At 39.2% G+C, this 27,110-nt stretch overlaps 1 protein-coding gene and 1 long non-coding RNA gene across 6 annotated transcripts in view; one reads left to right on the top strand and one right to left on the bottom strand.

Moving 5' to 3' along the window:
- Nucleotides 1–5,833, top strand: part of LOC148185463 (uncharacterized) — a 40,163-nt gene extending 34,330 nt beyond the window's left edge. Inside the window, exon 5 of the long non-coding RNA XR_015775891.1 lies at nucleotides 5,200–5,833. This is a non-coding gene — a long non-coding RNA (uncharacterized LOC148185463). The remainder of the gene's footprint in view (nucleotides 1–5,199) is intronic.
- LOC121962782 (poly(rC)-binding protein 3-like) overlaps nucleotides 1–25,636 on the bottom strand; it is a 31,258-nt gene extending 5,622 nt beyond the window's left edge. The window contains exons 1-11 of one of the 5 annotated variants that reach the window (XM_042513077.2): nucleotides 25,485–25,636; nucleotides 10,059–10,227; nucleotides 9,899–9,922; nucleotides 9,772–9,804; nucleotides 9,570–9,686; nucleotides 8,377–8,508; nucleotides 7,979–8,107; nucleotides 5,840–5,983; nucleotides 3,354–3,395; nucleotides 2,210–2,288; nucleotides 1,654–1,712 (exon numbers count right to left, since the gene is read on the bottom strand). In XM_042513077.2, coding sequence (XP_042369011.1) covers nucleotides 1,654–1,712; nucleotides 2,210–2,288; nucleotides 3,354–3,395; nucleotides 5,840–5,983; nucleotides 7,979–8,107; nucleotides 8,377–8,508; nucleotides 9,570–9,686; nucleotides 9,772–9,804; nucleotides 9,899–9,922; nucleotides 10,059–10,133 — 834 coding nt within the window. In that variant the 5' untranslated portion in view covers nucleotides 10,134–10,227; nucleotides 25,485–25,636. Of the gene's footprint in view, nucleotides 1–1,653; nucleotides 1,713–2,209; nucleotides 2,289–3,353; nucleotides 3,396–5,839; nucleotides 5,984–7,978; nucleotides 8,108–8,376; nucleotides 8,509–9,569; nucleotides 9,687–9,771; nucleotides 9,805–9,898; nucleotides 9,923–10,058; nucleotides 10,228–23,298; nucleotides 23,483–25,484 lie in introns of those variants that run through there. The other 4 variants (XM_088074598.1, XM_088074597.1, XM_088074599.1 and 1 more) reach the window with 4 other exon arrangements.
- Between the last annotated feature and the right edge of the window lie 1,474 nt (nucleotides 25,637–27,110).

The following is a 27,110-nucleotide window of genomic DNA, read 5'->3' as shown; positions in this document are numbered from 1 at the left end:
GCCTTTCAACTAAAGGTTTTCTTCCTTTGGTCCAACAAGTCTTTTCCATTAAGGACAATCACTTTACAAAGCTGACTGCCTTTGGCGATACTGTATCTCTGCGGAGATCTCGATAGTCGCAGCTGATCTGCTGTCAGATCGTATCGCCTGAGGCCTCAACATGAAGCCACGTTAAAAGATAATAAACCACATTTTCTTGACATTTTGGTCCAACAACATTTGTGAATTTGTGCTTTGATAGCGGTTAGTCCCTGACCAGTGTCGTGTTTTGTTTCCTGCAGCTATTTCGGGAATTTATTCATAATTCAGCCAATCAATTGAAAATTCATCATTGTAATCTCTCTGTAAATTGACTTAAATATTCAAGAATGAGTCAGTAGATTTGATCACAATGTCACTTTGACTTTTATGGATTTTCTGAAAAGCTTTCTGTCATGATATTCAAAAGTGAGTGTTTTACTTTTCTGGCAGTGGCAGAGACAAATTGGCACAAAGTGGCCACAGATCATCAAAACTGCTGAATAAGTGTGACAGTTTTCTCGAGATATAATGTTGTCTTTAAAGATGGAGTGCAAGACTTTTCCACATAAGTGAACCGCAGTAACGTTAAAGCTCTTGCCAAACAAGTTCTCACGATGTTGATTAAACGTATCGCCACCAGGGAAAGCTCTCAGTATTTTGCAGTTGTGGTGTCTGTGGCAACTTTCCCACAGTGGTGTCTAGGAAGTTTACATTTTACATTTTATAGAGCTAAAGGGGTCAGGAGAGACCATGGTGACGGAGCAGCAGCGAGGAGTTTGGCAAGCTCGTTCTCATTCCCAGCTCGTCAAATAACAACACTTTGTCAAGCCCCTCGACGTGTGATACCCGAGGCACCTTTGGCGTCTCTATGAGACACACCAGGCTTGCAGCTAACTGCAATATAAACCCATCCATGGCAATACTTGACGTTCAGAGGAGACTGCTTTTTGTCATAACATTACGCCATCAGTGCTCAAAACTTACATCAGGTTATAGTCTCATTTTAACCCGTAATATTGTGTTTTTTTCTAGACCTAGCCCAGAAGTTTTGTTGCCCAAACCTAACCACAATGGTGTGCAATGTGTTAAAACATGTTTCACCCAGTACACAGTCGTGCATTACAGATGGTACAGTGTGTCCATTTGTCTCAAGCCTCGGCGTGAGAAAGCATTGGTATTTGACGTCCTGGGATGTGTAAATATGGGGAAACTTATGATGGTAGAAGTGTCTCAAGAAGTTTCCGAGAAAAGTTTCTGAGGTGGCTGCTACAGTTAGAATTTTACATCAGTATTCAGAGGAAGTCTTAAAAGAAAAAGAAAGAGAAAAAGAAAGCAATCAGCAGCAGGGAGCTCACATTATTAGCACGCATCAACAACGTGTGTGTAGTTACTCTCACTGCCAGAAGGGGGAGACACAAGTGTCAGAGTCCAGCTTTAAATACTTGTGGTGCTGGAGGCAAAATTAATCCCGTTAACATTTAAAACCTTTCAGTTTTTGAAAGAAGACTCTTTCATTTTGGATAAAGCAATTCTTTGCAGCTTTGTTTAGAGTGAATCCCTGTCATGACAAAAAAAAATAAAAGAAGTGAGAAAAAGCAGTCATAATTCAACAGTTATGACAAATGTACTCACATCATTGGGAATGGTGAGTTCATGAGTACTGGCCTGGTTACTGGCATCCAGACCTGCTGCTGAACACAGGAAGCAGACAGAAAGAGAGGAGGGAAGGAAGAGGACATAAAATAGAGTTTGGCACACTGAGGGAGTGAGCAGCATTGATAAACTGACCTGGCTACCAGTAGCATTTTATGTCACTGGAAAGTTTGGCTCAGCCCTAAGCAGAGCCTGCATACACTTTATAAAACTCTATCACCTGACAAGATTAATTCTACTCGAAAAGGGGAAAAAACTCTCTGAGGCAATTGCATCGTTAAAAAGAATGAAAATTCGGGAAAAACAAAAGAACAAAAGAAACCTCAACATCAACAAGAGCAGACCACCAGCAGGCCATGTCAATGGCAGTGCACCACAGAGACCATTAGGAGGAGAACGACGAGAAGAAGAAAAGAGTAAGGACAGAGACAGGAAGAGAAAGAGAAAAAGGAGGTAGAGAATGTGTTTGTCTCTACAGGTAAAAACGAGAGAAGGAGCTTTGGTAAAGAGGGTCGTCGTGTAGGTGGGTACGTACCGGGGAAGGCAGGGGTGGTCTGTCCGAGGGGGGTAAAGGGGGTTTGCTGCATAGCCAACTGGTGGAGCTTGCTCAACTGCTGAGGGGGGGAGGAGGAGGACAGCAGAGCTATGAGGTCATCGTTAAAAAACACACTCACGCGCACGCACACAGACACACACGCACACATAGAGGTCTGTCCGAAATGCTACAAGAGTAGAGAGAGGATCTGAGGAGAAGTAACCACACAGACAGGTGAAGGACAAAGACCAAGAGAGACAGAAAGAGAAGAGAAGAAGCTCATAGAGGACTTGGCCTGAGACTGGGGCCATAAGGTCATGATGTAATGTTTGCTAAGTCCCGCCCCCCATAGTTACTGTTGCTATGCCTCTGAGACACTTAAAACTACATCCAACCAGATTTACATTGATGATTGCCAATTGCTTTGGCATTTGGGTGTAAACATCGATTCAGTAACTTAAACTTTTAATAGCATTTCTTTGTTTCTGTTGGTTTCTCTTCATTTCTTGTAGTTTGCAGACATAAAACTTCCGTATAAAATCTAATTTATCACAGTAAAGATGTGATCATGTAGTCTTTCATTTTTGTTCAAATAACATTTACTTGTATTGTGAAGGAGTCATGAACACGGGGTTTTAAAAACTCTCCCTCATATTAAAGGGCAACTCCATCTTCTTAAATCAGCCACCAGCGCTGCCTTTTCCTAAAACTTCAGTCATTGTTATATTCCTGGTTTTCTTCTCCGCCGGTTTTTAAATGATTTTGTCAACTGACATTTAAGTCTTGAATGTCAGAAAAATGTTCAGAACGAAGAAAAGCGTTCAAAAATGGCAGAAATATAAAGCTGAAACAGCCTGATGGTGCGTATTTAAAGCAAAATTCAGGTCTCAACGTTTGTATATGAAACAGAGCGAAACCACCAGCCAGCAGGCCAAGCCCCATGAGGTTTAATGCCAAACAAAAGGCAGGGAGGCAAGAGACAGAAAAGTTAGAGAGATATAGGAATTAAATATCAGAAAAAAAGCTGTATTAATATTAGCAATTAATATTAATATTGGCGGAGAGAGAGTGAAGAGCCTGCGAGTGCAGCGAGACAGAGTTATGGAGAGTGCAGTGTTGACTGCCTGGTGGGGTTAGCACTCACATCTGGATGTGGGATGGCGTACTGTCCTTGAATGGTATAAGCCTGCAAACATGAGGAGAAGAGCTTATTGTTATCTCGTTACATCATCGGAAAAAGCCCACAAACATAAAACATATCATGTATTAAAGCAATTTCTACTGCAAATTTGGATCGTAACTAAATATGATATATGAAAAATGAAAAACAGTTGACATTTCTACGACACAAACACTCTACAGACGTATATTTTTAACCTTATCTTGCAAAAAAGTCATGCACTATCATGTTCTCAGACTGTTCATCAATCAGATCCAGTTGAACTAAATCAATAAGGGACAGTGCAGACAGTGGGGAGGTGACGGGGGAGGGGTGTGTGGGGGAAACCAGAGGAGCGGCCCTGAGAGGAGTAATGTGACTCGACCTATTGGATGTGTGGTTTAAGAGGACCACAGAGGTCAGAACTGAGCTAAATTTCATTTCATCAGCAGAGACAGCCACCAGAGCTCGACTGTAACCACGAAATATATCATGTCAAGTCTGCCAGAGTGCTTTTCAGTAATATCCCATGTAGACTTTTTAAATTAATTAGAATTTAAAGGAAATATGTTCGATGTGTGATTCGGAAACCGTCAGCTTTCCTATTAATTGATGAGGGTACCAGCTTACTTGTGATCCTTCATTTATTCTTCCTCAAGCTACAAGGTAACAAAATGCAGAGCAATTAATCAACCATTTTCTATAATAAATGAGTCGACTATTAAGTAATTTATCAACCAAAATGCCAAGAGCAGCTCTCTTATGTGACAGCAAGCTAAATCGTTAGAGTTTTAAGGATAAAGGATGCGGAGAAATATAAAGTGAAACTAGATGTTAAGTGGTAAGAATCTTTTCTCTCAAATGCAGCTGATTAGATATGAGATGACACAATATTGACTAGTCAATCAGCATGAATCAGATATATTATTTTGATTAGAGATTAAATGTGTAAGTCATTTAAGCAAAAATGCTAAAGAATTCATTGGTTCCAGCTTTTCAAATGTAAATATTGGTAGAATATCTAATATTTTGTGATAGTTAAGTCTTTAACTCTTGAGTTTTGATCAAAGACAAGATAAGATAGCATAAGATATAACTTTATTTATACTGACTGAAATTGCTGTGCAGCAACTGCAGTTCAAAGTTGAAAAAATGTGCAGAAATAAAGAGTGCAATTTACGAAAAGACTAAAATTACAAAACAGCCGGAGCAACATAGAAAATCTAGATAGCAGTAAGGCGCAGTCCAGTATAAACCATCTAAACATTATTATACAGAATTAAATATGAATATACTAATTCTTGTGAACGCAATATCTCAGGAACATCTTGAGAGATTTTTTTTCAAATTTGCCACCAATGTCCATTTAAGGATGGAAATATTATATTTGAGTAATTAAAGGTCACTGTGACCTCAAAAAAATGTTTGACCATAACTCAAGAACATGTACGCTAATTATGACAAAATTTTACACGTTTAGTAGAAGAATCCAACTTCAATGGTTACATATGAGACATGGATGTAAAATAAAACCAAACAATTTTGTTTTGATAATTCTAGTTTTCTCCTGACTATCTGTAGGCCGTTAGATTAATTGATTAATAACTTAATCAGTTAAAAACTGATAATAAAATAATAATTTATATCTGTTCTTAAGTGGATATAACATGTTGGTCTTTCATTTTATTTTTTATTTATTATGTTATTAATTAGTATTTAAAATTGGCTCTATCTCACTAACCTCAGTGTTTTTTGTTTTCCCAAGTTTCATGTTATCTACATCCAGTCCACTAGGTGCCTCTATTGAGTTTTCCTTTTTTTTTCTTTGCAGATCACCTGATTTTGTCTTCTGTCTGCACACCTGCTTCCCTTCAGCCTCCTGTGTTTACCTGTTGCTCTCCTGCACGGCTCAGTTTGGATCATCTTGCCATGTAAGTGAATTTACATCAGCATCTTTAGGATGTTAAGTCTGCTTTTGGACACAGCCTTAAAGTTGCCTAATCAAGCTCTGCTGACAAAATAAAGGTTGGTTTTGCCTTTGTAAGTTAGTAACCATGATGGCTTTTAATTATTATGAATTTCAAGGTTATAAATTAATTAAAATCACAAGTTTAGATTGTTTTGAGTGCTTATATTTTGATTTGACTTCCTTCGATTCAAATTTCGTGGATAAAATTTTGTTTTATGCTCTGTCCTTGTAGGATTATTGTGGACTCTCTCCAAAGGGGAACACAAGGATGTTTTCTTCATCTTTGTTAACAACTATTAACAGGTAATTTCCCCCAAAACTTGACTTTGTCATTCTTTAGATCCTCTGTTAATGCCATTTATCCCAGTTCTGGTGTGAGTGGCTGCAGGTGATGGTGACAGTGAGGGCACAGTAAACAGCAGAGATGGTTTCATGCCAGTCGGGACGGGTGGGTTCAGTGAGGAAGGGAGGAGAAGTGAGTAAAACCTGGTGCGACACTAACAGGCAGTGGCTGGTGCTGCAGTAAGAGGCTGAGGTTGGCTGTGGACGCCCCCAGTGGGTCTGCTCTTACCTGGCCACCTGAAAAAATGACAGGGGTGGAGGCAGGCTTGGGGCGGTAGGGGATGGTGGCACCTTTCGGTGGGGACTGAGGAGAGCAGAGGAGGAGAGAGTGGGGGGAAGAAGAAGAAGGGGTGAGATGTGGAGAGAGTGTTAGAGCAGAAAGAAAGAGAGAAAGAAAGAGTTGCATAAAGTGAAAACCAAGAGGGACGGTGCCTGAGGGAAGACAACCTGTGACACTCACACAAAAGTGCTCTTCACTGTGTGTTCATGCTGACAGAAAATGTCCAAATCGTGGTTCAGTGCACAACTAAACTTGGATTTACCTGCAACATCACTTTCAACTGGATAATGATGACTACTGTGTTTTAAATAACGTCCACGTTCTAGAGACTTACAGTCATGTCACAAATGTCCTAGTATCCATGGCTGGTGCCATCATGAAGGCCCAACGGAGAACTGGCTGTGCAGATAGTTCAAATTAATGGTGCAAGAAAAAGAGAGAAAGAGTGTAGCCCTTTGATCCAAAGCATTATGACTTTTATGTTGAGGAAAGTCAGCTGCAAAAAGGTGGTTTAAGGCAAATTTAGACATTTACTACAAGCCAGTATTGCTTGTTTCTGCATTATTTGTTTGCCAGTTGGGAAAATGTGTTTGCAGCAATACAATGAAGGGTAGCTTTGCAGATTTACAGACATTAAAGCACATATACTCTACATTAAATGCACCAGATATGAAATTATATGAGCTGTAGACAACAGAAATTAAGAGGAATTGCTGTTTTATTGTCAAACAGCCCTCGATAAAGCAGATCAAACTAGTAGTGTTTAAATTATACTGCTTAAATCAACAGTTCACATCTGAATCAGCGTAATTTCCCCCTTACCTGTAGATTTCACACATTATTTTAATAATCAACAATTCAACTTTCCTTTCATGCCATGAGCCAAATTACAAACATTACTACTGAGTAACATGCTGCATCATTTCCTGTGAATCTCTTGTCCTTGTAAAAGCAGTCTGAATGTCAGACGCCGCCATTGCAATGAAAACAGCAGCTGTAAAAAATTCAGTTTGTCACTCACAGGATGGATAATTGATCTGTCAATCGGTTCACAACTGATCAGATTGTCACATGGATGAGAGGAGCACTCAGAGAGACTACATCTCCCAGAATGCCCAACCATTCACACAGGTGCTTCAGCCACTTAACTGAAGTTTGACTGAGGGCAGAACAAAAGGAGCAAAGGGACAGAGCGCGCACAACAGGGAGGAACTGAGCAAACTGACTTTGAAATCACCTTCGTTCAGGAAAGTACCTGAGAAAGTACTGTTCAAGTGGAAAAAGACACTTTAAAGAGGGAAGACGTGCATTTGATGTTGAATTCTCTTAAGTTTTAAAGGGCCGCCTCCTTTGGGAAACTTGAAGTTTGTTCTCAGACTTTGATTTTGAAGAAAAATAACTGTCAACGATCTGCTGAATTAAATTAAAGCTGCCTCTCCTTTAGAAAATAGTTCGTACAAGAAAACTGCCCGCAACAAGGTCTGTGGATTATCTCAAGGAACCGGGTCATGATTTCTGCAAAGAGACATTGCCATTGAGCCTTTCAAAAGTATTTCTGGCGCTTCAAGCACCACACGCTGAGTGCCATCTAGTGCCATTATACTGGAGAGAAGACACGCAATCCTACGGACAATATCTCCGACACTCAATAACTCACACCAAAACAATCAAGACTGATAAACAGGTTAGAGGGAAAATATGATTTTTTTTGATTTTGGAGTGATCTTCCCCTTAAGAGTTTTGATTTTTCTAGTGTTGAAAGTAGCCGTTGCATATGCATGTTGTCTTCACATTGACGAGATTCACAAGTGATGCAGCCTTTAATTCAGTCGGCGGTTTTAATTTTGATTCATCGCATAATAATTGATGGCTTTCCTTATTAAAATAATGTGTGAAATCTTAATGATATAACTGTTAGCAAACTGCTGTTTCTATCAGATCTTTTAATCACAACATGTTAATTTATGTTGATTGAAGGTAATTTTTCCTTCATTTCCTCCCTCCCCTCCCATACTTTACCTCAAGCATCACCACACATATCTGTTTGACACACTGGATGATGGCTTCTGGGGCCCCTGAGATCGTCACCGCTCTCTCGGTGGAGTTTGGGAGCATGTCGCCTGCAACCTGGACCTGTGCTCCTGTGGACTAAAGGTAGGAAAAATGTTTATAAAATCAAAATTTAAATGAGGAAATGTGTGCAAAGCATTTTGGATTATGCAGGATTTTGAATGAGCCATAAATATTTGATTTGCAGTCTCTCATGGCTGCACCTTGAAAAGGGCATATTCTGAAAAAAATCCCTCTAAAACTGGCACATTTTTCAAAAAATCTGGTGATATCTTCACCAATCTGGTATTTATAGAGATAATTAATATAGCAGAAGATGGGGGGGAAATATTCAAGCTGCTCTCTACCTCTCTCATTTCCTTGATTTTGGAGCCTCCTTTGCCGATAAGGGAGCCACACTGGCTGGCCGGGACAACGAGCCTCAGGGTTACAGGGGGTTTACTGGTGGCTGGACTGTTACTCATAGAGTTGATGATGTCCTGAGGGGAGAAAAGACCAGTTGTTATCAGTGAAATGCATCAGTTTCAGTTTGTGCAGTGGTGGCTCTGGAGAAATCAACCGTCATGCATGTGTCCTGCATCTGTAGAAAGTGCAGAAAACTCTTGTAGATGTGTGTTTGTGTAAAGTAGTGTTGCTGCTTTTCTTTAAGTAAATACTGCTGCATCTTACTTGGGTAATTTTATGCATATCAAATATAATATCATATTCTACAGTACGAAACGTTGGACAACACTTGGTCACATGCTTACTGCTTGTAAATGATAAATAAGGGGGTTAAAGCAAAGTTTTTTCTTTGTAAATGTGGAAATTCTGCTTTTTTTTCTCCCTTCAAATTGGCAATTCCGCACTCATTCCTCGCACTGGTTTATGTGTACTGTTTTGGAGACTCGTTAGTTTGATCCGGCTTGAAGTGCGTTGATATGGCATCCAAATCAAAACACAGTACTGGCCCACTTTCAAAGGGTGCTGCAAGGTTAGATCAGCACATTTCTGTCCTACATAACAGGGCCAAGCCTGCTTTGTATTCCATTTGGAAACCAGACAGTAGAGACGCTGAAGCATAACAGTGGCGGTAAGTGTATTTACAAAATTACTCCCCCTGCAAATTTTCCTTTCATGCCACTTTATATGCACTTTAAACACATACTTTCATGTTAAAATGCAAAAAATGTCTTTGTTTTAGCTTCTCATATGTGGGATTTTAATTTATTTTGAATAACTATTTGACGGAGAACAAATATTGTTAATGTGTCACTATTTTCTGATATTTTTTTTATACACCAAACAATTATCTGAATCAATTTATGCAAGAAATTAGGAGATTAAACAATAAGGAAAACAATTATTTGCAGTCCTATACAAATTTGAAATTTATATTAACCAACAGCTCCAGAAGTAATTCCTGCTTTAATATCAATGCATTAGTAATAATAATATTATAATAGAATATATAACAGTAAAACAGTAATTCCTCCACAAGTGCTGCTACTGACTCAGTGTAATATGTTATTTTGTCGTGGTTACATGATGAAGTTTGTACCTCCTCAAACTTGTAGGCTATCATGGCGAAGGCCTTGAAAATAGCATCTGTTGGCCCGGTGATGGTGACTATCCGTTCAGGGCAGTTCCCCTCTGAGATGTTGATACGGGCACCACTCTATCGAGCAAAAAAACGCATGATTATGGGACACATATTAGGAGCATTGACAATAATAGACTATTCACAGAAAACTTCTACTTACATCTTCACGCATTTTCTTCACCGTTTCTCCTTTCTGAAAGTAAAGAAAAGGAAGCATTATTAAGATGTATTTCCTACAGGCGTTTTGGTGCTTTACATGGTCTGCTTGTTGCGTCTGTGATAAATACCTTTCCTATGATGCTCCCGACCTCCTGCAGAAAAACAAACAACATTAGGTGTATTTTTGCCACAGGGGCCTTGAAATGATTTGTTTTCTTCAGACTGATAATTGGAAATAAAACTAGAGCGAGAGACAGTTACAGAATAGCTTTAGTTGTTTGTCCGTACCTTGCCGTGCATCAGCAGCCTGATGGTGAGGGTCACATTCAGTCCACCTTCTGATTGGACCTTGATGGGCTCCATGTCGGGATTGGATGTGAAGGAAGGGGCGTGGTCACGTGAGAGAGGAGTTCAAGGGCCAACGCGAGTGTGATGGTGGAGTCAGCCAACCGGTCACCTGCAAGAGAGAAGACAGATTGAGCTGCTTTACATTTTCTTCTCGGTGTGTCTCCTGGTTTTTGATGCAGACTGAGGCACTTTAGTGAGTTTTGTGACTGTGAAATTGCAAATCATCAAAGAGAATATAGTGTGGTACTTTTTCTGAATTGTTTCATGTTGATTTTGACCCATCAGATGACAAAAAAGCAGGACACAAACCACGCAACTCTCAATGCCAGCACTACTTTCTACATATTTTAAACTAAATTTAAGCTTGTTGTTTGATAACAGGTTGACTTAGCTGGTGCTAAATATTCACCACCAGGCCGGCCCAAAAAACTGTCTAGCCCTCTAAAAGGGTCCAGTGAAAGGGCCCTCCCCAATCTGCTTTGCCCAAATGTCTCAGGCCGTGTGGTTGGACACGGCAGATTTATACTCATACCTAGATTTTTGACATCACGACGGCACCTATTCATTCCAGTGAAGCTGCTCGCCTGCTGCACGTGTCAAAACAGTTTTATAGTTTCCAGATTTTCTTTGGCCCCGTCTGCAAGTTCCTGCTTGGTTTATATACTTAACATTGTGATGATGTCACAGATTTTTAAATTGCTTTTCACAGCCTGAGCAAAGTTTTACAAATATAAAACCATCATGGATCAAATATTCAGAATAGGAGGAGTCATAATCGACCTTGTTTGTGGCTCGATGTGTCCTTTTACAAACGTGTCTTTTTCAGTGGTGGTCTGTGGGGTCAATGGTGGCCTTTCTGGGCTGCGAGGGAATTTTTTACGGCTATAAAAACTGGAAAATTGAGAGTAAGGCTGAGCGGTTTTCCTTGAGGCCTGCCAGTCACCCATGTTGTGACAAAACACGGTTATCTAAGAAAACATCAATATTATGTCTTTTTCAGAAGCAGGGTGTTGTCATCATGAAACAGGCCACATTTTACTAAAGCAGCAATGAATACAATGCTTGCTTTTGTTGTTTTTTAAAGGTCATGGTGATTTTTTCAATTTAAAATCACATAAGGAAGAGAGGGAGGGAAAAAAGGAGGGATTTCCATTTCCACATATGGTTGTCATTGCTTAGATTTTAGGATGAACATGATTATTGCTATCCTCCCTGATACTTGCATCTTGGCACTCAAAAGTTTTGCCCCTCTTGTGGGCGGCCATGTTCAATACAATATAAACTTGCATAAAGAAAAGGATAATATATTCTATATTTTCTGTTATGAAAGCCTATGAAAAATAGTTAGTCAATCAATCTCTCAGTAAATTCTGACTTCCCGGCTTTGTTTGCATCGTTTAACTTCAAGATCATTGCCTTCTTACATGTGATGTGAAACTTAAAAAATAGACAACAAATATTTAATTTCACTTGCAAAAAAAGTCTCCATAATTCACTAAAGCAGGTGGCAACTGTAGTTTGGAGCAAACATTACTCAAACAGGAGTTAAACGTGGATTTTGGGGGACTATTTTTAGCTGCAGATTAATAGACATTTAGTGATTTAAAGGCCGTTTTTCACAGTTGATATGGGATTAAGTCATAATAAACCTGTGTCTTTTGGAAATAAATGATAAAGGAACATGTCAGCCAGTGTAACAGTTTTTTTTTTGTTTTTTATCTTTTCTGAAGAAATATCCAGAATATCACTAAAACATATTCTTCATGCTTAGTCTGACGAGGTCATGTCTTAAAGATTATCCTAAAATCTAGTTTAAGGACTTCAGTATTGTGTTTATACAGTATATCATTTTTTTCTTAAGTAGTATTGGTAATCATACTACCACACAGCAAACGTGAACCTTGTAGTATTTTAGTACAGTAAAAACTGCAGGGGGAGAGAAAATAGAGCCCAGCATCTGATTTTTGCCCCCAGGGGAACAATGGCAATATAAAATTTATTGTAGGATGTAAAAACGATCCAACAATCTCTGTTACAAACAAATAACATGTCTCTGTTTGCAGCACACAACAGTTTGCAATATAAATCCATTGAAATGTAGGTCAGCATATGTCTCTTCAGTCACGAGATGAGCCATCGAACGTCGAGCGCAATATTTATTTTTATCAAGCCCATTTCAGCTGCAACCCATCTAATTCTGGCTGACAGGTGATGTAATGACTCAAGCCAGACTTCAGTTTGGAGAGCGACCACGAGAGGGCGCCGCAGTCCCGTCAGTGGATCTGACGGCTGCAAGTAGGGATGGATGCTCTTAATCTGGTGCACATTTGAAACTTTTGTATCAAAAAATCAATCAGAAATAGCTTCTGGTATTTAAATTGTGGGATTTTAAGGGAGTTGCATCACACCCAGATTTAGGTAAAGGCTCTAAATAGTGAAAAAACAGCAAAATTTAAGCAATTGCTGATAAATTTGAATAAATTACCATCTTTTTTTGGAAGGGGAAACACATTTAGAGTGTGAGATTAAAGGCACTCAATTTTGTAAATAGCTTATAATGATTGTAGATGATATGCTCCACTTCTTAAATGATAAAAAATGAATTTTAATATAGATTAAATTAGTGAAAAAGGATCCGTTACACCAGGCAGATAAACTGAACTGCATCAAGGTAGAAATTAGCCCACAAAAATGTGAATTTCCTGTTTTTGTTTTTGCCAAGAAAATGTGGATGCAGGCGGATATATATATCAAAATATTGATGATTTTTGCTGAATATTTCAGCAAGAGTTAAATCAGATTTTTTTGCAGCTAGTTTAAAGACATAATGTGGGAAAGAGCTCCTGCAGCAGCTGACCTTGACTGAAGAGACAGATAATGTCACCGTCTGCCAATCAGACGCATTGTTGCTATGTGGAAATGGAAATCACTCCTTTTTCGCCCTCCCTCTTTCCCCTGTGATCGCTAATGAGCTGATTGAGTTTACAGTAATGGTCTCGGCAGGGAAAAGAAATGGGAATATATGAAATTAGTGGGGAAAAAAATTATGGCACGAACTTGAGAAGGTAGATTGTCCAGTCCTTGACCTTGCAATCACCCTGTTTAGGCTTTTATCACCAACAAAACAAACCCGATTCAACAGCTTAATGCCCCTGAATGATGCTCAGATTGGCTGTAGAACTATATACAGTCGCCTGAAGAAAATAATGCCATTGTACGTTTCTGCAAAGCACATTTCATATGCATCATAACAATGTTTCAAAAGTGATGTAATATGTGAGCTGATTTCATCATGTGGAGGTGGAGGGGATGGTGCGTGGCATGGAAACTAGAAGAGACGCCTGCCACGTTGCAGACCAACAAACAACAAAACACATTGTTTTAAAGTGAGTCATCGCTGTGTCTTTCAGCAGCTTTTTAGCCACCAAACGTGGGCGTTTTCTAGTTAGTGGCTAGTGCTACAAAAATGTGTTGTTTTTTATCTGAAAAAGGCAGAAAAAATGGCTTGCACACTACAGGGCTCCAGTTATTTAATGCACCAAAGTGATGTTTTGAGCAAGACCGCTCTTCATCAGACTCATGTTTGGTTCGGCACCTGCTCCAAGTTTAGACAGGATGTGCATGTCTACCTTTGCTTTCTAACTGAGAAATCGTCGTGTTTCCTGCCAGGATAGTGGCACAAAAAGCAGTTTTGTTTTTTGGGGGGAGTTTTGCCTTATCTGCTGTGAAGTTCAAGGACAGAAGGATGTAGTATGTTGTAACGGCCTCGGAGGCCAACTGTGATTTGTAATTTTGAGCTATATAATGAAAACTTACTTATATTTTACCAAGACACAGCTGCATTTCCTCCCAGGGTTGTACCACAAAAACGTTATTTTTTAACATGACTATCAAAGCTTCTTCAGCCAAAATTGTCTCCCACAAAACTGGATATTTTCAGCTAAACATGAACTTTTCCTCACAATAACCAAATGGTTTTTGTGCTGAAACTGAACCACATGTTATACACAGCGTGGCTGAAACAAATGAAATGTACATTTTCAATGTATCTGTTACATAACAGCGTACAAATGTAATGTATCCATCGTCTGCAGAAATGTACCATTCATACACTGGCCATTAGGTTGATACACACATTTATCTTGCATAATTTTGTGGCTCAGCATATTGTCAGCCTGTAGGGAGATGATGGGAGAGGTGATGATACTTTAAAAGCACTACTGCGTCATTGCATGGCAGAAACACATCCACTAAATTACTTTACAATACATAAAACAAGATACTTAACATGTCGAGCCACTGAAGGTTATTTCTGTACTTTTAACCTAATGGACAAAATGTGATAGAAGTTTAGGAATATTATCTATTTTTCAACACAGCAGTCATGTTTTCCTCTCTTGTGTAAGTCTTATGAACCATCTACAGAAAGTGTAAAGCTCTCAGCTTCAGTAAAATTTAAACATTGAATATAAGTGCAGCTGCAACAAACTGTTATCTGCAGTTTTATGTTGCAAAGTCTCTTTTTGTCTGACAAACAGTTCAGAGAACGAGTTGTTTGTTTAATCGCTGATTAACTATCTGACAAGTATTAAGTAAGTATAGTAGTGAACTGCAAAATCCTTGACTGCATTGAAGCACACAATCAAAGCGTGGTGATAATAAAGATACATCACTTGAGAAATGAGCATTGTTTCATCTTTAAAATGTCAGAAAATAGGGAAATAACGTGGATCACATGTTCTTAAGGCCCAAAATGACGTCTTTTCTCTACTTCAATCACCCGTTCAGAACTTAAAGATAAGCAGTTTCCGATCATAGAAGACTTAAAATGATGGCCAAAAAGTCATATTTAAGAGGCAAGGAATGTATTTTTTACATTTTTGTTGAAAACATTCAATTCATTAATGAATACACAAAGCATTCTTTAATTTGTAGGGGCATAACATCATCTGTATCACATACACAGTGTTTTTAATTTTTGAAATTTTGAGTTATTTGTAATTTTCAGTGGCTTACAAGAAATTTTACAAGTATAAAATCCCTTTGCTTGCAAATACTTTGCATTATAGTGTAATTTTTAAAAAATGCTTTATTTTTGTATATACAGTTAAACAATAGATTTATAACCTAGAACTATTGTGTAATGACGTTTTAGTGATTATTGCTGAAGAGTCATACTTTTGTCACTGTATTTTGGGCTCCTGGCAGTTTTACAGTCTCTTAGGTTGACGAAATGATACGTCAGACTCACAGCTGAGTTTTTGCAGAGAGGACACGAGCATGTGGGGCAGGGACGGTTTAAAAGGTGCTTAACAGAGTGAGCGAGTCGTGAATGTGAGCCTGCACTCCAGAGGACTAAACAGTTAATTGAATAGTTGGTATGATGTTATAACATGTTGCATTAATATGGCTTTTTTTTTCTTTTTTTTTTGCAAACGTACGACTGCAGCATGAAGCCGTGGCTTCAGAAATGTTGCCTCCTCTAATCTACGCTGCATGCGGAGCTGCGAGCTGAGGGATGTGCTGGTTGGAGGCCAGGGGAGGTTCGAGAGATAAGGACAGGGATTCTGTTGCCAGCTGTCTCTCCAATCTCCCAGAGGAGACCAGATTACATAAAAAGCCTTAATCCGGGTTTAAGACCCAAGCCAGCGGTGCAGGTCCTCTCCAGGGGCAGGAGGGGGGGACGGGGAAAAAAAACAACTCAAGATTGATGATTGGAGCCAGCAGGGATGGCAAAGTGTTCTGCTAAATTGAAATTTTGGATGACATTAACTCTGTGCTTTCTCGCGTACATTTTGAGGCCCGAACCTACTTCCTGTCTCCACTCTTTCACAGTAAAAGAAAAACTTTAAAGAGCCTCGTTCTCTGTGATTAAAGCACACTAACTCTCGCTGTAGATTTAGGTCAACAAAAACGATTCTGCTGGACCTGAGATGAACGAGGTCAGCGTTAAGAGCTGAATAGTTGTCCTCACAGACTGTATTTTGCTCATACATCCTGTAGCATAATAGAATTAGGTCAAGGCCCCGTGAATCATTTGCCCCAATGGGCTAAAACCTTCCAGCAAAATTGGCCATTTTTTTATTTTAAGGCCTGAATTTTAAAAGGTACCAAACATCCGTTTGAAAAGCTCAGATTTTTTAAAATTCTCGTGTTCTTCCCATTATTGCAGACACACTGTGCATGCATTGATTTTGCACTTTCCCTCCCCTGTGTCTTTGTTAATCAGGCAGGAAGTTGGACGGGGGGGAAATGAGAACCGCAGAGAGGGATGGCAGGGAATTTTTCATGACATCTGACGGGGAAAGTGGGTCATGCTCGGTGTTGCAGCGCTGCTAGCCTCCTCCTCTATGGCGGCTATTGAATTAATCACGCTTTACGCTCGGCTGGACAACGCACTGCACAAAATGGCTCCCCCCCTCCCGCCTCCACTCGCCTCCCATCTCTTCCCTGCGTCTGCTCGGCGCTCGCCACAGAAAAGGCATTGCTCTTGAAGAACTTGAATCCAAGGTCTCTTCTTTTTTATCTCTTTATGGACTCGGAACAATGGGGAGATGCTGCTCTTATGCAGAGGAACTGGGGTGTAAAAGATGCAAAAACACTCAAAGCAAAGTTAAGGGGAGATATTTGGCACGTGGAGGCGCATTTTGAGGATGAAGAGGAAAACTGGAGACAGCTAGACACCAATGCTATTGAACGTCACTGTTTTAAAGGCATACAAATGTACGGTTTTTAAAGAAATATGACAGGAAGAGTGAAGGGAAATCATCTCATTACAGCTCTCACTAAATATAAAACTCTCTGGCTCTGCAGGCCGAGAGCGGCTGCACAGCAAAGTGACCATCAACTTGCTTTGGCTCTTTTTGACATGATGCACGTCACTCTGTCGGAAAGTGTTTTCAATCGTGAACAAATTGCAGCATTTAACTCAAAATATCAAGAATAAGATAAAGATTTGAAAACTTGTTTCTCTTGTAGCTTTGAGAGGCATTTCCTTAGTCGTTGCTTTGTGGTTTTGAGAGAGTTTCTGCCCCCAAAAAAGATCAGTTTCAATGGATTTGTTCAGTTTGGATGCATAGGGACTGTTTGTTATTTGTCAGAGGAGATGGGTGGCGGAGTGAGGTTTTTGAGGGGAGTTGTGGTAGTTGACTTAGTTTGGTTTTATTATTACCTTCCCCAAAGCTGCAAGTATTTTATTTATTATTGAGTCCCCCTCCACCATGAAAGAATATATGAAAAATTAGAGAAAAATTTCCAGACTAGTTTCTCTAATAGCTGTGAGTCTTATTTCCTTTGTCATTTGTTGGGATTTTGAGAGAATTTCTGCTCCAAAAATTAATGTTCAGCCATTTTTATGGATTTTACATGTTTATTCTTTATTTGTCAGAGGAGATGTGTGCCTTTTTTTACCTTCCCCAGAGCTACAAATTTTTTTCCTTGAGCCTCCCTGAGTCGCTGATGGAATATGTATGGCCCTCCCTCCACCCTAACTTAGTTGTTAGATTTTAAAAACGTACTATTAACGTACTGTTTAAATGTTGGAGATGAAATCCTGGACATGAAAAAAGTCTTGGTTTTTCACTCTTGTTTTGCATACTAGTTCATGCAAATTGTTAATTCTCTGCCAGTTTTTCAGAGAGATGTGCACAGTAGTTTTTTTTAATAAAAGATCATTATGTTAAGCTCAGATTGATAATGATTTCTCTAAAAGAAGCATTCATGTCACATGTTTTCAAGGACCATCGAACAAATTTAAAAATCCAACAATAATTTCTGCTTTCACAGTTTCTGGCTATGATAAATTGAGTAATTTTGGCAATTTTTCACATAATTTTTATGTTATTTTCTGTAAAAGTTGGCAGTAACACCCCCTCATAAATAGCAAACAGTCCCTTATGTAGACAGAAAATCTCTGACAGTACAAAATGACGGTTACTAAACTCATCGCTCTAACCTCCAGTGTGTTTATGTCGTGGATTTTGTATATAATTTCACATTTTGTGACATTTTTTAAACAAGTTCACTGCTCAGTTTAGCTGCATATTTAAGGTATTTTGGACTGCAAAAATGCTTGAGGCTCAATTGATCTCAAATGATCGATGACTCCATCTGATCCTTAACAGGGTCAGTAAATAAAGATAAATAAAGATACTAAAGATAAATAAAGTGAGTCTTAGATAAATAAAGATACTAAAGAGTTTTACTCTCATGCATGTTGTAAACTGTTCGGGTGTAGTCGTATGAGAGGAGTGTGGCGTGCAACATCGTTTCCGTATCATTATGTTGCCAAACAATCATTGCACAGATCCACAGTCAATAGCTGACAGACAGACAGAGAGAGAAAGAGACATCTGAAATCCTGTAAGGAAAATCATTAAATGGACGGCCGGCAGTCTAATCTAGGCCAAAGCCGCTGTCATCTGTTCCATCCTAATCCACATATCTACAGATATGTCATTATGATGTTTTGATATAAAACCCTCCATGAGTGTACGGCTGAGCTGAGCCGAGGCTGCAAGTCCCACAAAATGAATCTGTATCTTTCATTTGTAGCAATACTGAACAAAAGGTTTTCAAGTGAGAGTCTTTTTTTGTCTTTTTTTGCAATAAATAGATAATGGCATAGGTTTGGGGCACATGGCACATATGTAACAAGAGGTTAGGGATCCTCACTCAGAAAATTTGAAAAAGTGTTAAACACTTAAATACCTGCATTCTGGTGAACTTTTATGAACCCATTTGTGACTTTTCTGCACCAATTTCTGAATTTCTGCATCAATGTAATGTGGAAATGGCTTTAATTCTGTCAAAATAAAAATTAAAAAATTGGGGGGGCAACAAGAAAAATAGATTTTGTGCTATTTTTTCTCTTCAGTTAAAAATTTGTGACACAATGCAATTTTCATGCACAGTATCCGGGGGTTTTCTTTCCCCTAAATTTGGTATTTTAATTGTATCAGTTTGCAGTTTTTCATTCTTTACAATTGAAGTTCTAGCGTGTGATATTTTGCATCTGGAGAAAGGCCAGTGCAGGGATTCAGTCCGTGCCACAGCTCAGCAGTCTTGCCCTTAGAAACAGTCCTAATGAATCTCAAACTAAGTTTATCTGCACTGTTCACATGCTATGAAAGGAGGCGTCACACGATGAGCTGCATGACCTTTTCACAGCTAAATTATTTTAAGGATTCGTTCATGTCTTGAGTCCTCAATTACTGAAATGGTTCAAGTCCAGTTTGGCAAATGGCTGTTTGTTAGTGAAGGACGGTGAGTCAGAAAGTTTTGGAGGACACGTTGTGGTAAAGTGCACAGCAAGGCAAGGTTATTTTTCAAGGTGTACAGCTGTTAAATAATCCACTTTTAAAGAGAATCCACCAACATCTGTGTATGTGTCCTCCCCACTTTCAAAACCTGATTATTTTGGTAATATTACTCACATATGTTTTATTTCATCCAACCAACAGTCCAAAAACTAAAATTCTCAGTTTACCATCACCTAAAGAAAGAAAAGCAGCACATTGTCAAATTTTAGAAGCTGGAACAAGAATATTTTTGGCATTTGACTAAAGCAAACACCAGAAAATTATTTGTCAACCACGATTATCCGTTTATTACTGAAGTCATTTATGATGCAAAAATGCTAAATATTTGCTTTTCTAGCATCTCAGAAGTGACATTTTGTTTTTTTTTTTCCTTTGTGGGCTTTGTGATTGGGCTATAATGGATTATGACGTGACCTGATGAATCTGAAAAGCACTTTTCATCACCTTTAGGTATGAAATGTGCTATATATACTTTTGTCTTGCTTTTGGCCCTGCTGATTTTGCTCTGCTAGCATATTTGGCACTATTCTGGCAGAATTTAGCATGGCGACCAACTCAACTATTTGTTTCAGTTACTGTAGTCCTTAAATATATGTAGCAGTGCAGGAAATGGGATTCAAATTGCATTTTTTTTTCTGTGGCTGGCCCCTAAGTGTCAAGTTATACCACTTCTCAAACCAAAGTAACGCCCATGCTTCTATGGTTCTGCCTTTCTGAATGTTTTCTTATGCTATCCCAGATTTTGTAAAAATCGTGATCAATTCCTCTGCAAATACAAGTACCCTTTTAAACACTAATAAACAATAGAAACCATGGTTTGGCTATATATACAGTATGCATGTAGTATTTTTTGGCTCTAAGCACCATATCTTATCCATGTTGTTAAATGCTTAGATGTGGTAATTTACGCGTCTGCCCTGTGAAAGTTGTAGATTCAGATAATCAGTCAGAGACCTCTCAGAGTTTCCTTAAAGACGAGCAGTCTTTAATGCGATACAACCTCCAGCATTTGTTTTGTATTTAGTGTCAACAAAAGATGTTGCACATTTGCGATCCGTTGGTAGCGCAGATAGCTCGTTTATGATATTACATAATCGTCCAGCTAAACCCTGTTCAGACTACACTCAACATGGAAAAAAGTAATCGATAGTCAAACATTTGTATTGAACAATCAGATCTAATTGAATGACGTAATTCTGAACCAGGCACAACCCCAATAATCAATAGATCCCACTGTTTTAAAGTGATGCACAAACATTAATCTGTGTGCAGGTTTTGGAGAATGGCTGGAGTTGTTCCAGTTTTATTACAAGTATCTAAAAAATCATCAGTACTACCTAAAATGCTGAATGATAAACGCAAGTTTTTGAGTCGATGCATCAATTTGATACCCCATAATTTATAAATAAACAGCAGTAGCTCTCAGAGAAATGTACTATGTACAGCCAGCAGTGACTACAGGTTTTGAGCAGCTAAATAAAACTGATTTTTCGTAAATATTAGAATGCCAGCTGTTACCAAAAAGTCAGAAATTTGGCATTATTTTACAAAGGTTAAAAGAGACTGTTATGGCTTTTATTCCACCTATGTATTCATGTTTTACAAAGGGTTTAACCCTGCTGCTAACCTGTGCTGCGTTCAGTCACCTTTACAATTTGATTTCTTTTGAAAACATGGGAAAAAGGTAATCAGCAACTTGGCAAGAACTGTTCTGCAAATTGCAAGAAATTGCTAGATTTGGAAAATTATATTTTTTTAATAGCTAAGGGATAATGTATCCAAAACTATATTAATACTTAGTATAATTACATATGTAAAAAAAACATTTTTTTTTTTTACGGAATTCCTATTGTTTTTAAACACTTTTAAGTAATTTTCTTTTTTCCCTTTGTTTTTTCTCTAAATTCTAGGTAATTTTTTATTTTGAATCCATACAGCATTATTATTGTACTGCTTCTTTTTTTTTCTTGATGCAATAGTTTCAGATCAGTACTGTGCTGGAAAGGAAAATAATGTGTCAGAACATGTCTAAAAATTGCTTTTGCCTAACTTAACCCTAACCTGTTATTAATTTTGGCCCTTAATGATAAAAGATTAACAGAAAAAGCTATGCACCAAAGATAAAAAGGCGTATGCACACAGCTGCAACTCAAGCGTGAATGAACTGGACCAAAAATGAGGAGGTCTACTTGTAATGTAGCCAATATGTTCGACCCACGGCCGGGGAGATGTCCTAACGCACATGTTTGTGCTCCAATTAAGGGCGAACAAAAGGGAAATTAGCGTGCATGTAGGGCAGCGGAGGGGGAGCACAGAGGGTGACCTGGATGATCCATATGTTTTCATGTTCAAAGCACTTCCGCATGAGGGAACTTCTCACTTTCATTGCCTCTTTTAAGTCGTTCGGAGAGCGAAAAACCTCACAGAAACAAAGTTAGTGACAGGGCGAGCAACAGGGACGAGGACTCAGAGGATAAATAATTGGTGGCGATGGGCGCTCCTGTCAGATATCGTAAGAGAGTCCCGAGGATTTGTCTCTCAGTTTACTGGTATATGAGCAGCTCACGTCTCGTCTGGCGCAGGCTTTTGTTGTATGTGGTGTTGTGCGGCGGAGTGGAGGGGGGTGCGTCTACCCCATCGGCCTTCCTATACGCCACTATGACAGTGCTCTCAAGAGCTGTCAGCCCACATCAGCAGCCCAGCATCCTGATAGCTCAGCCTAAATCACAATCAAAACTGTGGCCATCACATCCCGACCACAACCAGTCAAATCAGAGAAGAAGACTCAGCGACCAACTATCACCAAGTGGCTTTAAAAGTACCTCCGAGTGCTGCGTGCTGGCTTGAAATAGTCCAAGTGTGAGGGGGGCGGGGGGTTCCAGCTGCACGGTGTAACGGGCTTTCCAACGCAGGCACACCATGTTGTGCTGTGAATGCGGTGCTAAGAGCCGAGCGTTAAGTCGGCCATTTTAGATTTGCCACAATTTGTAACGTGAGATCACTGCTTGTCACAAAGTCATGGCTTCCATACGCCGAGCTTTCGCCGAGCAGTCATGCAGAACCAAAGCACGTCTCTGCCGTGCATCGCTACCGAACCCCCTTTCAGGCGTTGCTCGATTTTAGACCCCTGAGCACACCACTTTCTCTGCTTTTTAGCCAAACAAAGGAGTTATTCAAACGTTGCCGATGAGGTAATGCCGAATGACATTTTTGGTCTATGACTAGCCGAGAATAAGGCCATCAGCTGCGCTAATATCAGCGTGATGATAATTGGAATAACGATCTTACGGGGGGAACTGATGTATCAATGCCACTGACCATCAATCCGACGGCCAAAAAGGTCACGCTAGCTTCATAGTTCATCCAGTTATCATTCATTTCTCATTCCTAATTCTTAGACAATAAAACCGCTCAAGCCAAGACAATGAACACCCAAACAATGATCATCAACGGACCTTTGAGAGCAAAATCGACTGACCATAAAATTGACTATTCTCTTGGGAAAACCAAAATATTTCCACACCGCATGCTTTATTCGGGCGTGCTGAGGATAACTTCGGAAACTCGGATCTACTTCAAATAACCAGATTAGATAACGAGTCAATAAGTCGCATTGTGTCACAGCTCATTACCTCGGTAACGATCATTTGTGTCTGTGCGTAAGTTATCAAGTTAATTAATTATTGAACGGCGTTACCCAACTCAGCATGGACCTGTATTTCATTCAAGTTTTCAAGAAGTCCATCTTTTCTAAAAATTAAAAAAATAAATTATGCATTTAACATTCTAGGGGAAAAATGCCAAAGCACACCTTAACCTTTGAATATTTTTTTCAAAAGAGCCACAAAAAGAGAGTTTACCTTTATGTAGCGCAGGATACAGTAGATGACGACCACTTTCAGTGTTGCAAGATTAAAAATCGCAAAGGGAAAATGATTTTTTTCCCCCTCTTCCTTTCGCTCTGCCCAGGACAAACTCTGCCACCCGATTGGTCCGTTCCGAATGGTCACATGAGCGACCACAGGAACACGTGACCGTTGTCGAAATTACGTGATGAGCGACTCCTCAATGAGCACAGTTATGGTTGTTGTGGTGCGATCTGTTTGCCATACTGTTTGGTGTCAAGTGTAAATAGGCCGTATGATGAGGCGTAATCTGGGTGACCATCACCCACCGCCCCCGTTGGACGCCCCCCCTTCGCTCGGCTGCAACAAAAGGGGGGCATGCCCAGTGAGGCACGCGGGCATCGAGGGGGCATGTCTGGGGATGAGGTGAATCAGAAGCGTAGCCCTCGGGGCGCTCAGCTATCCCAGGGGGAGGGTTGAGCACCCCTGAAATCCACCACGGAACAATTGACACAACAAAAACCCTCAAATAATCTGAAATATAAAACTCTGAGGTAGTACTGCAGCCTCAGTCAGGACAGTGGAGGAACTTTTCGATGCACCCAACCACCTCAAAGAAGTAGAGGTCAAACCGAACGCGCACACACTTTAAACGGTGCACAAGCGCACCACCATAGCATGCATATCCTCTCTGTTCCTCTGCTTTTTAATCTGCTTCTATCCGCGAGTGTGTATGTGCAGAATTACAGAGCTTTGGAGGCATCCCATCCAGATTTTCCAATCCAGCACAAATCCAGCCCTCATGTCAGATGGACAGTTGTGTGCAGGGCTTAATCTGACATTATTAGGGTTGGACGGCAGCAGAACGTTTAAGGGAGCTGCCAGGGAAAAGCAAACAGTGGCGTCTGGATTAGGGGCAACGCAGACAAAGATGTTTCACCTCAATTGTTTTCACTTAGCACAGATGCTCTCCATGTAAGATCCAGTCTTTATTCAGACAAAAGCTCGCTAATGAGGCTCCCAATATGCATGTGCTCTTAATTTTTCTACCTATACAACACAAAGTGGTACCCATGCCTTTACCTACCCACCCGACTGTAAAATGGCCCATGGGATAACGTACAAATAGAGCATTAAATTTGCTCCACATTGAATCATAAGAGGCAAAGGAAGAGTGGTCAAATGGAGCGCCACGTCAGAGGAAATCTGCTTTATATTCCAACGACACTGTTGGCTCACCTTCAAAACCCAAAACCAAGACTGGTGGCGGAAAAAAATGACTTTACATAACGTTCTTGTATAATTGAGTAAATCCTTGTTGGTGCTAAATGTGCTCTGTCCTCAGTCTTTGAGAAGTGACATGTAAGCTGTCAAAAGTTAAGGGGAGTATTAATGGCTTAAAGGGCCATAATAAGCCATCTAAATGAAAAATCATAAGGCTCATATCAGGCTAAAAGATAAACAAAAATCTTGTTTAACCCTTTAAAACCTGAGAAACGGGCTTTATTTTTTAAAAAACATTGTAGGAAGGCAAAAAAAGATGCCATGACCCCCCAAAAACAGTTAAAAAATACAAGAAAGTTAGCTTTTTTGTACAAAATGTAAAAACAAACAAGTGGAAAAAGTGCTTTAAAATTATAATAATTTTAATAATACCATAATTTTAAATTTATATGTATGATGACTTTAAATATTGCTTTTGTCCTAGCTTTCCCCACCTAGACATTTTTTTCTGGATCTTAAAAATAATTTTTTTTAATCAACTAATTTCTTGCAATTTGTGGAAGACACACTCACAGATAGATTTCTTGATTTTGTAAGTAGATTATTTATTTATTATTATTATTTCAGGAAATATATATATATATATAATTTTTTAGTTTTAGCACTTTGTAAAGTTAATTTTGCAATTTGCTTTTGATTTTTACATTTGATTATTTGCTTATTTTCAGGTAATTATTTTTGTTACTTTTTACATATTTCTTACATTTATTTGTCCATTTCTTGTAAAACTGCTCATTGCTTTTTTTTCCATCTTTTTGAAAGAAATTGCACCACTTTGCTTTCAAAGGTTTAAATACTCGTGAAAGGTCTCTGAAAGCAGCATAAGAAAAATTATGTCGTTCCAGGTTTGAAAGGGTTAAAGCATTCTCAGTCAGGTCATTTTTAACAATATGAAGGTCAAAGGTCAAACTGCTTACCGGTTAAGATGTGGGGAAGCTCCTTATCAGGAGAGAGGAGGTGCAGTCTGGGAGTTTAGGACCAGGAGGGCAGATTGTGGGCACACTAAGGGCCGGGGCAGCTCCCAGGGCCCTATAAAGTTGACTCACTCCCCGCCCCATGGCCTCCAGCAAGGTGATGAACCTGGGCTGGTCCAGCATGCACAGACCCCCCCTGTTGTTACCAGCCCACCCCTACCAGAGCTTGTCCTCATAGCAACTAATATGTCCAATCAGGGTGCCAGGGTCCTAATGGAGGCAGAAGGGCGTGAAGGAGAGAGCGAGGTAGATCATCGTGACAGTCAATCCGGCTGATTGTTGGGTGCAGGAGAGTGGTGACAAAAGGGGGCTGAGTTGACCCCATTAGTACCCGTGTAGTATGAAAAAAGTGTGAAAGTGAAATGAAAATACCATATCTCAGAATCTGGGAAATTTTTTGAGAAGCAAATAATATCAGATTTTTTTTCTTTTTGGATAATTTTACAGGAATAAGTTATTTCTTACATTTGTCTTGAGCCCTTTAAAAGGTGAACAAATAGGTTTGATTTCTTTCAAAAACATAAGGAGAGGGCAATGAGAACCTTAACAATAAATGGCAAAATAATTACAGGAAATTCTTTTTAAAAAGTTACAAGAAAGTTTCCTGAAAATAAGCAAAAATAAATCAATGAATAACTAAATATTTAAAAAAAAAAAAAATCATTCTGATAAGCTAATTGGGTATTCTTCAGGTCATTTCTTGTCACTTTTTTATGAATGTTTTTGCATTTATGAGACATTTCTTGTTAAGTTGCCTTTTGCCTCATGTTTTAAAAGATGTCAAACCAATTTGCTCCATTTTCAGAGATTTAATTACGTGTGAAAGGTGTCTGAACAAGAAAACTGATGTTGATCCAGATTACAAATAGTGAAGAAAACAAGAAAGTTAAGATTAAAGCCAGACAATAATAGGAAAAGGGAGAGAAACTCTGCAGTTATAAATAAAAAGTCCTGGAAAGTGTGTGTGTAAGAGGGTGAGGCAAAGCTGGAGAGTGACTGGTCATATTGGCTTTGAGCTATTTTTGCCAGACTTTCCTCTCAAGTCAACATTGATTTTCCATGACTAACCAACAGCATGCAACCATTGATTGTCAGATTACTGGACCGGATCCAGACAACTTAGTGGGTATCAGTCCAAAAACAAATTGCTTTTATTGCGTTTCCAGTCCTTTTTCAAGTCATTGATGATCTTAGCAATATCCAGGTTACTACTTTATCAGCATCACTGATATACTGAAAACACTTGAAGAATGTGGACCCTTAATCTATATTGCCACAGTGTTGAAATCTACATTTATATCTGACGATTTTTGAGTTTGCATTTTGGTCCTGTTTATGGAAAAAATGGCAGAATTACGTAATTATAATCTTAGGGTCTGTTATTTAAACTTCAGTGTACCACAAGGCACTATCCTGGGTCTGCTAGTTTTCTCTCTTCTTTCTACAATGGAAGGAAACTTCTCTTCTACACAGATTATACCCAAAGTTATATTTCTGATAAACTGAGTTATCACTCCCTAACATTTTATCAAATTGGTAATCCGAATGTTTTCCTCAAGCATTTTTATT

This window comes from Plectropomus leopardus, chromosome 24 (assembly GCF_026936395.1).
Source record: "Plectropomus leopardus strain MGB_pleo_1.0 chromosome 24, ASM2693639v1, whole genome shotgun sequence".
NCBI lineage: Eukaryota > Metazoa > Chordata > Actinopteri > Perciformes > Serranidae > Plectropomus > Plectropomus leopardus.
This window is presented reverse-complemented; position numbering and strand designations above follow the sequence as displayed.